The following is a 13665-nucleotide window of genomic DNA, read 5'->3' as shown; positions in this document are numbered from 1 at the left end:
TGAAACCACACTTTATTTTCTATCTTCCTTGGCTTTCCTAAATTTACCCAATTAAATTTAAAGTATTTCTGCATTTATAGTGAATTAAAGGCATAACTTAAATTTCAGTCAGAACTGAATCTGAATAAAGAAATGCTAATAAAAAGTAAATAAAACTTTTGCCTCAAATCTAGGCCTCCTGTTTATAAAACACCTGCTCTTTTCATTAAACTACACTAGCTCTCCATTTAACTTCCCACCTTTACCACTCATGAAAACAACTTCACAAACACATACACAGCTGATAGACATACTGACAAAAATCCACAACAAACCTCCTAGAGCTAATAAATTAATTTAGCAAAGTTGTGGGACGCAAGATCAACACCCTAAAATAGTAGCGTTTCTAGCCACAAGCAATGAACATCAGAAGAAGAGTACAAGAAAAATTTCCATTCACAATAGCAACTGAAAGAAGGAAGTACCTAGGAATAAATCTAACCAAGGGTGTAAATAAAGGACTTGTACACAGAAAATTATAAAACGTTGCTAAAGAAATTAAAGAAAACCTAAATAAATGGAAGGACATTCATGTTCATGTATTGGAAGACTAAATATCATTAAGATGTCATTGCAACCCAAAGCAACTTATAGGTTCAATGCAATCCCAATAAAATTCCAACAGCCTTTTTCTTGCAGAAATGGAAAAACCAATCATCAAATTTATATGGACATATAAGGGGCCCTGAATAGCCAAAGCCAACTTGAAAAAGAAGACCAAAGTTGGAGGACTCACACTTACTGATTTTAAAACTTATTTCAAAGCAATGGTAATCAAAACTGCATGCAAGTAGCACAAGAACAGACACAGAGACCAATAGAATTGGACTGAGAGTTCAGAAATCAACCCTCACATTTATGGCTCACTGATTTCTTAAAATATATTTTTTAAAGAAGTCATGAGCTTACAAAACAATCATGCACATGGTTGGAATTTCCATACAATACCCATCCAACAATACACTACATTGTTTTGGAACATTTGTTACAGTTTATGAGATAATATCATCAGACTATTACTACTAACTATGGTCTATAGCATACATAGAGTATATTTTTTCCATAACCTCTATAATTTTTTTAAAGATTTATTTTTATTTATATCTCTCCCCTCCCCCCTCCCCACTGCCGCCCCAGTTGTCTGTTCTTTGTGTCCATTCTCTGTGTGTTCTTCTGTGTCCACTTCTATTCTTGTCAGTGCACCAGGAATCTGTGTCTCTTTTTGTTGCATCATCTTGCTGCGTCAGCTCTCCATGTGTGCGGCGCCACTCCTAGGCAGGCTGAACTTTGTTTCGTGCTGGGTGGCTCTCCTTACAGGGCACACTCCTTGTGCATGGGGCTCCCCTACGCGGGGGACACCCCTGCATGGCATGGCACTCCTTGCGTGCATCAGCACTGCACATGGGCCAGCTCCACACGGGTCAAGGAGGCCCTGGGTTTGAACCGTGGACCTCCCATGTAGTAGGCAGATGCCCTATCCATTGGGCCAAGTCTGCTTCCCATAACCCCTATTATTAACATAGTACATGTTTGGCATTAATACAAGAATTTTACAGTATTGCTGTTAACTATAGTCCATAGGTTATACTAATTGTATTTTTCCCATACTTTACACATTCTTACCACCTTAAAATAGTGATGTACATTTGCTCTAGTTCATAGAAAGACATTCTTATATTTGTACTATTAACCATAATTCTCATCAACTTCTGGGTTCACTATGTTATTCAGTCCCTAGATTATTCTCTAGTTTTCTTTCAATTGACATTTATATCCCTAGACTACCCTTTTCAGCCACAATCCCATTTGTAAACCAGCTGTTAGTTCTACTCACTATAATATGTTACCATCAACTCTATTTCCACACTTTTATTCCTAAATACTGCACTAAGTCAATTCAATTAAAACTTCTACATATATTAAGCATCAGTACCCCTTCTGAGTTCCCCTCTTATCTACTAATAACCTTCATTCTAGTTTTTAACTACATGGATTTATTTTTCTTATTTAGTTCATATTAATGAGACCATGCAATATTTGTTATGGCTCACTGATTTTTTCTTCCCCTCCCCCCTTCCCGCCCTGCTGTTGTTGTGTCTGTGTCCATTTGCTGTGTGATCTTCTGTATTATTTCTCTTTTGGTCTCCTCTTCTCGTCTTTCTCCTCTAGGATTCAATCCTGGGGACCTCTAATGTGGAGAGGGGTTCCCTGTCAATCACACCACCTCAGTTCCTGGTTCTGCTGCACTTCACCTTGACTCTCACCTTCCTCTCTCTTTTGTTGCATTATCATCTTGTTTCATGACTAACTTGTGCAGGCACTGGCTCACCGCAAGAGCACTCAGCTTTGCTGCATGGGCACTTGGCTGCCACATGGGCACTGGCTCACCATGCAGGCACTGGCTCGTCATGTGGGCACCCATGTGGGCTATCCACTTGCCATGAAGGCACTCAGCTCAACATGCGGGCACTCGGCTCACCACACGGACAGTCACATGGGCACTAGGCTCACTGCATGGGCACTTGGCTCACCGCGCAGGCACTCGGCTCTCCACACAGGCACTGGCTCACCATACAGGCATGCTTTCTCTTCTTTTTCACTAGGAGGCCCCAGGGATTGAACCCAGGTCCTCCCATATGGTAGCAGAGGCCTAACCACTTGAGCCACATCCATTTCCCTGGCTCACTGATTTTGACAAGGGCAAAGACCTCTCAATTGGGAAAGAACAGTCCCTTCTACAAATCATGCTGGGGAAATTGAATATCAATTTGTAAAAGAATGAAGGTGAACCCCTGCCTTATACCATACACACAAATCAACACTAAATGGATCAAAGACCTAAATATAAGAGCCAGAACTATCAAAACTCCTAGAATAAAATGTAGGGAGGTATCTTTAGGACCTTGTGGTAGGCAATGGTTTCTTAGAATTTACACCCAAAGCACAAGGAACAAAAGAAAAAATAGATTAATTGTATCTCATCAAAATTAAACTTTTGTGCATTAAAGGTCAGTGAGCCCTACGTTACACCATTGGCTATAGTTAATAATACAGTCATAAAAATGTGCTAACATCAATTGTAACAATGTGCCACACCAATGCACAGTGTTAATATAGGGCAGTATATAGGAACCCTGTATTTGATGCATAATTTTTCTGCGACCCCACAACTTTTATAATAAAAAAGTAAACTATATTTAAAAATAAAGGTTTCAGTGTAAAAGGGTTGAGAAAGGAATGGTAAACTGAAGTGAATTGAGACTATTATTACAGAAGCAATACAATGCAGTATTTAAGTGTACAGATGCTAAGTTCAGACTTCTTGTGTTCAAATTCCATATCTCCTTATTTTTTTAAGTTTAGGCAATTTTCTTAAACACTCTGTCCCTCAGTTTCCACACCTATTCAATGAGAATGAAAACTGACCCCACCTAATGAGGTTGTGATAAGGTTTAAATAAATTAAAGCATGTGAAGCTATGTTAGTCATAGCATAGATACAACATTGTTAGCTATAGCATAAGTGTAACAATGTTCTTTAATCGTAACAAATGTACCACATTAATGCAAGGTGCTAATAAGAGGGTGGCGTAAGGGAACTCTATTTTATACTTGAGCTTTTCTGTAAATGTACAACTTCTCTCATTTAAAAAAAAGCAAGAAATTGTAACAATAACAGATTTAACATAAAAATTGTACAGGAATTGTAAATACAAAGAAACAGAACTTTATTTCAATTTTGCCCTTCTATGTGATCACTTTGAATTAAAGTGTGTGTTTAAAATGTATAACAGTGAAACAGAGTGCAAATTGCAAGGAAATAATATTATGTTTGTTTAAAGCAAAATATAGCTTACACATGTCATATTTTACTGAATTTTAATGCCTTTAAAATTAAAATATAGTTATTTAATTCATTGCCAATTTTATAAAACTAAAGAGCAAATCGCAAAAATGATGATTTAAAGAAATCTTTATTTTTGACTCATGCAACTTCACTGAAGGTCTGGGTGAAATCCCTTAGTATTGGTCATCGACGCATTTTTGCTCAGCAATCCAGACTGCTGCTATCCTACATGTGCTTCCACAACGGCTGCGGCAGCTGAAGCAAGGACTAAGGAGTGAAGCTCTAGCAATTAAATGCTTCCCCCTAAAGGGCTATGCCTCACTCCTACTTCACTAACCATAGCTAATTTATAAAGCCATGCCTATGTGGGGAAGTCCAATCCTTCTGCGTCCTCTGAAAGAGAAGAAAGTCAGATATTGCTGGGCAGTAATAATATCCATCACAGCTCCCCTTTTTAAAATCCCCCATTTTAGAATTATTTGGGGCAAGGTAACTTTAAAGGGTGGAGCTAAGATTTTAATGCAGAAATGTTTTTTTTTCCCCCACTAAAATTGATCCTCAACATTTTTTTGCCCTACCCATCAACATGGGTGTTCTGACAAATTCTCATCATGGATTAAGGTGAGGAATGGGAAGGAGGGCACATTCAGGGCATTTGTGGTTTAGAAAAGCAGCTAACTCCCAAATGAGAACCAATAAAACTCTATGAAAATAAGTAAAAGAGTATATGGAGAAAGCAAAATTAGATTAGAGGAAAAGTAGACTTTTCTAAGCTTCCCATGGATTAGTTTAGAATTATTTAGCAATAGATCAATAACACTGATTTTATGTCCCATCAGCTACTAAATTTTTACCATTTTCTCTTACTACATATTTTATAATTATCTATATTAATTAAGTCTACAGTAGATACTGAGCATGTTTTTTTCTTTATCTTCCCAAATCTTTTTCAGCAAGTTCACTGATACATCTTAATAGGAAAGAAAAATGTTTTAAAGATATGTTTGAGAACTGGAATTCTGACATAAAGACCTGAGAAGGTATTCCTATTATCCCAAGCGAAGTATAAGCTAAAGACCCACAACTTTGAGTTGCTTTTCTCTTACCCAGAACAATTTTTAAATCAGGAAAATTCACTATTTACTTAAAAGCCTTGTTAATTAAATTCTGTACTTTTCTAACAGTCTTTGAAAGAGCTTCTGCTTTAGCCATTCTTATATTTTCAGCTGGTCCTTTGGAAACTCAAAAATTTTAAATTTCAATTTTTCCAGATATTATAGAATAGGACCTCTCATTCTTTATACTGTCCCTTACCTTATTTGGCCATAATATTGAGAAAAACAAATATCATTAATACCTTTAATATAGCAAGTTTCCTATCTGTATAGTTTTAGATAAAGGATTTGAGATCCACATTCACATATACTTCCTAAAACTGTATTTTTGAGATTTTATTGCATTCATATACTAAGGCAGAGATTCATCAGCCTCCCACACATTTCTCTTGCAAATGTTCACACCGCAATGGAAGGCAATGATTTTTTTTATGGGTATTCACTTACAAAAGTGGAAATTCTTTTTAAAAAAAATAAAAAGCAAATAACTTCAACCATGGGATTTTTTTCCCTCACCAGTATATGTCATGATCAAAAGAAAAGGAAGCCGCCTTCCAGGAGGTGGTAAGTTTGGATTTTTCCCCACACCTGGTAGTAGATCAGTCACAGTTGATTGAATTTCCATTGTTCATTGATTGTGCCATTTGCCAGGCAATCCATCCTTGCTTATGTAATTGCAGCATTCCTGTAGTTCACTCTGCTCTGTCCTGAAGGTTCAGCAGCATGACAGGCTGAGAAAATTAGATATGGAGCTGCTGACCTTCAGAATATAAAATAAGGCCCATCTTTTAAAATTGGCTATTTTGATGAGGTTATTTTGAGGGACTACATTTCTAACAGGTGATTTTTCATGGTGACCATGTACCATCTTAAAATGTTTTCTTTCAATTTATAAAAATTGATCATTTTAAATTTAAAATAAACTGGTACCATGAACAATATTATGAATAAATTCACTTCATTTAGAGTTTTTCAAAAGGGGACACATTTTTCATTGTTAGATAAAACTCTTGCTTCCAAACCAGAGTTATATAATATAACTTCTTTAAAATCTAAGAAATATGATGGAAATTTCACAAAATCTTAATTAAAAAAAAAATGAGATTGAATTTCCTAAAAGTTTCCTAAAAAGTTCCTAAAAAGGCATTTGTTTGACAAAGAAATAAAGCTCATTAGGGAAATTAAGTTGCTTCCTGGCTACAAAAAAGTCGGCATTGTATTTTCCTTATTTTTTTCCTTGGAAAACAATCTCAAACCCACAGAACACCTGGAAGTAAAAGAAAGTTGTTGTTTTTTACCCTGAACCACTGGCCCATTACTCCACGATATGTCAGCATGTAATCACTAAACAAGGGCATTTTGGGGGGAATCATAACACAATGATCAAATTTAAGAAGTTAAAATTTAATTTACTAACTAATCCTCAAACCCTATTCCATATTTACTAATTGTCTTCAAAAATGTCAAATACAGCAGCAACAAGACCAAAAACGCCCGACATAGAATCACTTGTTAACTTTAGTTCACTTTGGTCTCCTTCAATTTGGAACAACCATTCATTCAGAATTCACTTTAAATGAACCAATATTTGGCCAGCGGGTTTGGAAACAGTTGCTAGGGCCACTGAAGTTATTGTTACTAGTCCAATTCCAAAGCATACTAACCAGATGTGTGTCCTTGAAATTCCCTCATATGTAGAACGCAGGATAATGCTAAGTGAGAAATACATCAGATACCTCATACAGCTCAGAGAAATATTAATTTCCTCATCCCTTTTCTACTGTTACACTATCTTCACTGTCAGATTCACAACCAAACGTTTAGATAACTCACTAACCAGAATCATCACAGTATATAACAAGAATACATTGTTCTGCTGAGTAGCTCTTTATTCCATCTTTTAGACTTTTCCATGCTTTTTCTACCCTGAACTTCTAGAATCTAAAGGAAAAAAAGAGATAAGAAATTACAGAAAGTTTAACTTGCCAAAAAAAAGGAGTCTTGTTGGTCAGCAATAAGTTTCAAAATAAGCAAGTTTTTCTTCATTCCTTTTACACAGATTTCTTCACGTTTGCCTGTAAAAGTGAAGATGCACCTGTAAACATAGGTGTATCCTAAAAGGAAGTCAGGGAGAAGGGATGGTGAAGAAACTAGCTTTCAAATGACCCAAGTATCTCGACATGCTATTATGTTCATTCTACTCCTGTCATTCAAATATCTCCACAAAATGTTTTTGTCTATGACCAGTTCACTCTGTAAGGCATTATTCAAGCATCTTCATCTCTCCATTGACATTACATCATTAAAAGTAACCAAGTATCTCTGATTCACAAGTAGCTTTTTTCAATCCTCAATTGTCTCAAAACATCTCTTGAGCCCTTGACCACTATTAACTGTCCCTCTTTCCCCTCTTTTTTCCCTTATATACCATGACACTAAAATATTCTCTTCTTCCTGTTTTTTTGAATATGTCTCATCCACTTTCACAGTTTTATTTTTGTTAGCTTTGTTTTCCTTCTACTTATCCCCAAAGTTCAGTCCCTGGTATTTTGCTCTTCCATCTCCACATACCATTTTACTCTCCTCCCCTTTCACAAGGCTTTAACAATCTCCTATTTGCAAATCATACTCATATCTATACCTCTCCATCAGGCAAGCTCCTCTCCCAGTTTTCAATGCATTATCTTCTATTATCTAATCAATTCCTCCACTTGGACATTTGATTCTCTGATTCATCAGATCCTTATTATTTCATGATAGCATTCATAAAAATTATGAATGATAATTCCTCATTCATCAGTCTCCCAAGACATTTTGAAATCTGAGGTCAAATTTATTTTCTCTGAATACTTCTTTCATCCTAATGTCCCCAGAGGGGGGAAAAAAAAAAGAGCTTCCATGGATCATCACTGCCTAGGTAGGCATCATAAATACAAATGCCCACAACGGCCAAGTTAATGACTAGAATAGGGGTATAATATAATATGGAATAGTGGAGATCGTGGTTAACTAGCTAGCTCATGCACCTATTAACATGAGTAGTATCTACTCAGTTCCAGCAAGTATTGCCATGCAGGAATGTTGACCAATTGCTTACATATATTCTGCTTTTTTTTTTTTTCCAAGAAAAGACCAAAATCTGAATTGCTGAAGAAAATTTAGATTTTTCATGGAATCTCTCAATATTTAATATGAACAACTAATTAAAACAAACACACACACAAAAAAAACACCAAGGCATTTGAGCAAAAAAAAAGCCTATGTGCAGGTTTAGAGCCAAATTGTGGCCTGCAGCCTAAGATGGGGGTGCTAATGTCTAGCTTGCTACTCCAGGCTTTTTAAAGCCACACTGAAACAATCTTCTGAAATCAAGTACCAAACTCAAAATAACTACTACAAGCCAAATGATGTACAATATTATCCTCCCAGCACACTTGATTCTTTCCTTTGTCATGTTATCTTCACACAGACATTTCTTTCCTCTTCTTTAAATTATACTTTATAGTCCAGTGTAAACGCAGCCATTTTCCCAAAAACTTCCTGGACCATCATGGCTCATGAAAATATCTCTTTCATACTTCAAAGATATTAATACCTAGACTATGTGTCAGACACTGTATTTTACAAGCTTTTATCTTCCTTTAAATCCAAAGGAATAGATACCTTCATTATTCTTTTTGTGCTGATGAGGACATTGAGGCTTGTCAGAGGTATGTGACAGAATTGTGGTTGAACTTGAGCCTTTTTAGTTGTAAGTACAGAAAAAAGAGTAGGATATCCATGTTTTGGTTACCACTATGTGGGAGGCATTATGCGCAAAGATAAAAATACATTCTCTAGCTTGATTCATGAGACTGTTCAAAATCCAGCTCTCTCCTTTCATCTCTTGATAATTTTCCTGTCATTTCTTAACCTCCAGTCACAGGAGCCTTCTTTCAGTTTCTAGGACTTACTTAGCTGCTTCATACCTATGGACCCTATCATGTACCCTAACAAGCACATTCTTACTCTCAAACTAAGAGGACTTCTTGACGGTGTTATTTTTAGTTAAGGTGTGGCCCAAATGAATGAGAATGGGCCTTAATCTTGATTATTGAAGACTTTATAAGGAGAGGGTCACAGGGGAAAGCCAGAAGTCAGCAGAAACCTGGAAGAGAATGGAGCGGATATTACCATGTGACAAGAGGCAGAGACCCAAGCCAAGGAACCCCAAGGATTGGGGCAAGTCAGCACCAGAGCACTACGGACCCTGGGAGGAAGCAAGCATTCTAGCCTCAAAGACAGTAAGACAATGAATTTCTGTTGTTTACGCCAACAAATTGTGTGGCATTTGTTATAGAAGCCTGGCAAACTAAGACTATACCTCACACTTACTTTGTATACCCTGCTTTTTTTTGCCTCAAATATAATTTCCACAGGGCCCTTTCTATTATCCTTTTAGAGCTGACTTTGAGAAATCCCCATTAGCCATTGTATTCCAATGTATCTTTTACAACTCTAAATAGACTTGTGCAGTAATTTATTTAATGCATATCTCCTGTACAATCAAGTGTGCTGAGTTCTTTCACTAACTCTTTTATCCTTTATTCTCTAGTGTGTTGTACCCTGAGTAGCACATATAGTGAATGAATGATTGACAATGCTATGTAACTCTCTTAAGCCATTTTAAGGCTTGGAGAGATTATATAACCTTAATCTCACATTAGAAAGTAATAGAGCTAAAACATAATTGAGATCTTGCACGTTGAAAAACCTACACTATTTCTAATACAGAAATGTCGAACAAGCTTAAATCATATTCTAATAATCTGCCGATAGTTAGTTTTTTCCTTTTGAGATTATAGTCATTGTTAATATATAGTAAATTCTAAATCAAATGATATGGGAGAGTCTTTATCAATCAATGCTATTTAAATAAAAATACACAAAATGAGAATGCAATGCTTCCATAAAACTGGATGAACTGATAACCCAAACAAATCAGCCATAATTCATAATGCAAAAATAACTGCCTAATATCGCAGAGAGTGGATGTTGGGTTTCCATTTTAGGGTAAGCTATTTAATTCATTTAAAAACATCCATTTTTATAAGATTAGAAATTATTAGGCTTTCTAATAGCTTCACCTTTGATTGCAGTTCTCCATGAAGTCTCCAAGGGAGAGACTTTTTGCCCAAAATCAGGTGTCAACAAGATGAAGTAATGGCCAAAATGTGAGTTTTATGAGTTGCTAAAGCACCTACATGTAACTGGGATTTGTTTTTTCAGAGCTCTCAGAGATCAAAATACTGGACATATATTTTATAGGGTTATCCAGGACAGTGTAAATGTCCTCCTCTTATATCATTTTTGAAGATTTCTATTCCAAGTTCATGGTCTTGCTGGTGTAAAATGTTGGGTAGTTTATGCCATTGTGGCAACACATATGCAATACTATATATAGGTTGAGATTTTAATAAATCTGTAGATTCTGAGGAGAGTTTACTTAATAAACATACACACAATCACATACATGTTTATAATGATGAAGGATGCAAAGGGCATTAGAGACCATGACTTATCTCTCCTAGATAGAGCACATGTGGGTCAGTTCTAGCTAGGAGATAATCATCAGCTGGAGCAAACCTCATCTTGCTGAAGCCCTTGGCTGTCAACATCTCTTCCCCAGGTCCCAACTTCAAGGAAAATAGGCAAAGCTCCTTCATACCAAATTGTGTCTGCCCCCATTTACCACTTCCCCACAACCTATAATAGCAAAAAGTCATGATACTTACGTATCCTGCTATTTAACTACCCTTTTTTGAAATCATATGCCAGCTCTGTTCTTTATTCTAGGGATATAGAGACCCAAAAAGTCAAGTGCCCTGCCCTTGAATCTGACTTTGTAAAAAAGTGTTACTAATGAGTAGTATCTGCAAATAATTGCCCAATACAGTAACAGATTCAAGTTGAAACCAACTATTGAATGTAGTTTGAGAATAAATATATGGTCTCCTAGCTCCATATCTCTCCCCAGCCCTGCTCTGCTCTGCCAACCAAATTTCCTAGTAAGATTGAATCACACTGCTGAAAAAAAATAGACTCTAAGATTTATCTTTTATTCACTTTGATCTTCTCAGCTGCTCTAAAACACGTGTGTCCAACTGATCCCAACAGAAAAAAAGATGAAGAATTATAATCAAATGTTAATGACCTACAATGTAATAAATTTGGGGAAATACAAGGGTCCTTTACCAAAGATCCTTATTAAAGATATTTTCCCATACAATTTTATAAAATATGGTCTATCATCGAGTTTAAGAAGGAAATTAAAGTTATTAGAAAGGACATCTCCAGATATCAAGTGACTATTTACTGGACAATTTGGCCCTCACATTTTCTGTACTTCCTTGGGCCTTAGCTGACTTGCACTGATTGTTTAGCATTGCTCCAATCTGTATTTTTCCCTCCATTGCCACTGCCACTGCCTAAGGTCTGGCCCTTGTTAGCTTTCACTTGGAATATGCCAGTGGCTTCTAAACAGACCTCTCTGCACACCGGTTTTATGGGAGGGGTAGGTCACATAACCAAATAATTTCAGCACAATATTATGATAGATTTAAGGACATAGAGCTTTGGGAACAATGAGAGGAAGTCATAAACTCTTAAGAGAGGCAATAATTTCTGTGTTTTCATCTGAGAAACACTAAAAAGGTTTCCTTCTCCCCAAAATAACTGTGGTATGAGAGTGCAAAGATAGCTATTCTTTTTCTAACATTAATAGTGGTTACTCTATGCAAGACATATCTTATACCTTTACTCAGTTAATCTTGATACTACTTCCTTATTTACATTTGAGGAAACTGAAGCAACAGAGATTACATAACTTGCTTGTGATCATACGCCAGTAACTGTGAAAGCCAGAGCTCAATCCTGGTAATCTGACCCCATGTTCATGCTCTTGATCATCATGTCCCCCTCCCCCACCCCATCCCCACCCTCCACTGCTGAGCAGTGTTTCTCAAACATTTACAGGAAGCATTCCTGTAAAGATGTGAGCAAACACTTTCTGCAGGGGTAGGCATATAGCCCAAAGAGGAGTCAAAACTGTGAGTTTCTCAGAAACTATGTGCCTCACCCTCATAATTCAATTGTTTGACATTCTGCATATAATTGCAACTCTACATAGAAAAACTTTACTCCTAGGACGATTTCCAACATCACCTGGTGAATATTCACTTTCTTTCTGGGTACACATTCTGCAACTTCATATACAGGCCTGTGGATGCAGTTCAAACTACTTGGCAGGGCACATAGATCCCTTTCCAATCCACCTACTATCTCTCCAGCTCTACCTCCCACCTCTCCGGCCAACCCGACTATTTGTAACCACAGTCACAGTCACATATCAAACTGTTTCCCACCAGTGGGACTTTGACATCAGGCTTGTATATCCTCAGAACACATTCCCATCTCTCCGAACCTTGCTTAAGCATGATTTTACTGAAGTCTTTCCTAAACCCTCTTTCTCCTTGGAGTTCATTGTTTCTGCCCACAGCGTGGCGATACCTACTAATACTTCTGTACTTTATTATACTTCTTTCATTTGTTTACATGGCTGTACTCTCCCTGGGGGCAGGCCCTTGATTCTGGTCCACTTATTACCCCGAGTGCCAAGCAGAGCCTTGACACACAGGTGAATCTCTGGGATCACAGCAGGTAAGGGAAGGCCCCAAGACGAGGAGGCCTGGGAGCTCTGTAAGTGAAATTTAAAACGAATTGAAAGATCTGCGCGCATCTCCAATCTCGACTGTCTTTCGTGCTAGAAGAACTCCAGATTACAGATGCCGGACACATAAGAGCTGTGAGAGCCCAAGAAGTTAGGAGAGATCAGATCCGGCGAAGGTGTCACTCACCAACTGGTGGAAGGCGGGTGTCTGTTCTCTAAAGTTTTGGTCCAGGGCTTGTACCAGCTGATCTGCTCCGCGGCTTTGCCCCAGAACCTCTCCGGGTCAGCCACCGAGGCCGCGAAGTGGGTCCTGTATTCGCCTCCGCCGCCGGAGGACAGCGCCCGGCAGCTCCGGCCCCCGAGACTGCCCCGCGGGCCCGGGGCCAAGTAAGCCCTGCGGGCCTGACCGGCTCCCCTGGCCGGAGAGGATCCGGGCAGGGGGCCCCCAAGTCCTCCGGTGCCAGTGACCTTGCGACACTGCAGCCAAGACGGCTTCATCGCCGCCGGCTGCACCCCCGCAGGCTGCGCTGCCGGAGGTCTCCAAGCGCACTGCACTAGAGACCGACCGGCGCTCGGGACTGGTAGGGGCCCGAAGGGAGCGGGCGAGAGACGGGGACAAATTCCCCGGAGAGATAGAGCTTAAGAGTTTGGAAGTCACTATAGAGTCGCCGGGAAAAACCGACCTGGAGCCATCGGGGAAGTAACAGACTGGAGTGCGGACCCGGCCTGGGGCAGGGTGGGCCGGGGCGTTCGCCCAGGAAAAGTGTCCTCAAACTGCACAACTGCCCTCCCTTCTTCAGCACGCCTGTGATCCTACGAAAAGGTCAAAGGGCCCGCTCTAAATTGTCAAACAGGCAATGTGTGCACAGTTTGTCTGGTTTAATCATTGGAGAGGGTACTAACATCCCTTCAGACCTACGGAGGAAACCACCAACTCTGGGCACTGCGGCAAGGCCC

General features: G+C 38.6%; 1 protein-coding gene and 1 long non-coding RNA gene across 2 annotated transcripts in view; both read right to left on the bottom strand.

Annotated features, from left to right (window-relative positions):
- Positions 1–13388, bottom strand: part of ACSS3 (acyl-CoA synthetase short chain family member 3) — a 167956-nt gene extending 154568 nt beyond the window's left edge. Inside the window, exon 1 of the mRNA XM_004462242.5 lies at positions 12896–13388. Within this exon, the coding sequence (XP_004462299.2) occupies positions 12896–13206 (311 nt within the window). The 5' untranslated portion in view covers positions 13207–13388. The remainder of the gene's footprint in view (positions 1–12895) is intronic.
- Positions 6869–8800, bottom strand: LOC139440166 (uncharacterized). The gene is made up of 2 exons (XR_011650278.1): positions 8664–8800; positions 6869–7075 (listed from the first exon to the last, which is right to left on the bottom strand). It is a non-coding gene; the product is annotated as an uncharacterized lncRNA (long non-coding RNA).
- Positions 13389–13665: the final 277 nt, after the last annotated feature.

Source organism: Dasypus novemcinctus, chromosome 12, assembly GCF_030445035.2.
Source record: "Dasypus novemcinctus isolate mDasNov1 chromosome 12, mDasNov1.1.hap2, whole genome shotgun sequence".
NCBI classification, from domain to species: domain Eukaryota; kingdom Metazoa; phylum Chordata; class Mammalia; order Cingulata; family Dasypodidae; genus Dasypus; species Dasypus novemcinctus.
Note: the sequence above shows the minus strand (reverse complement) of the source record. Positions and strands in the feature narration are given on the sequence as shown.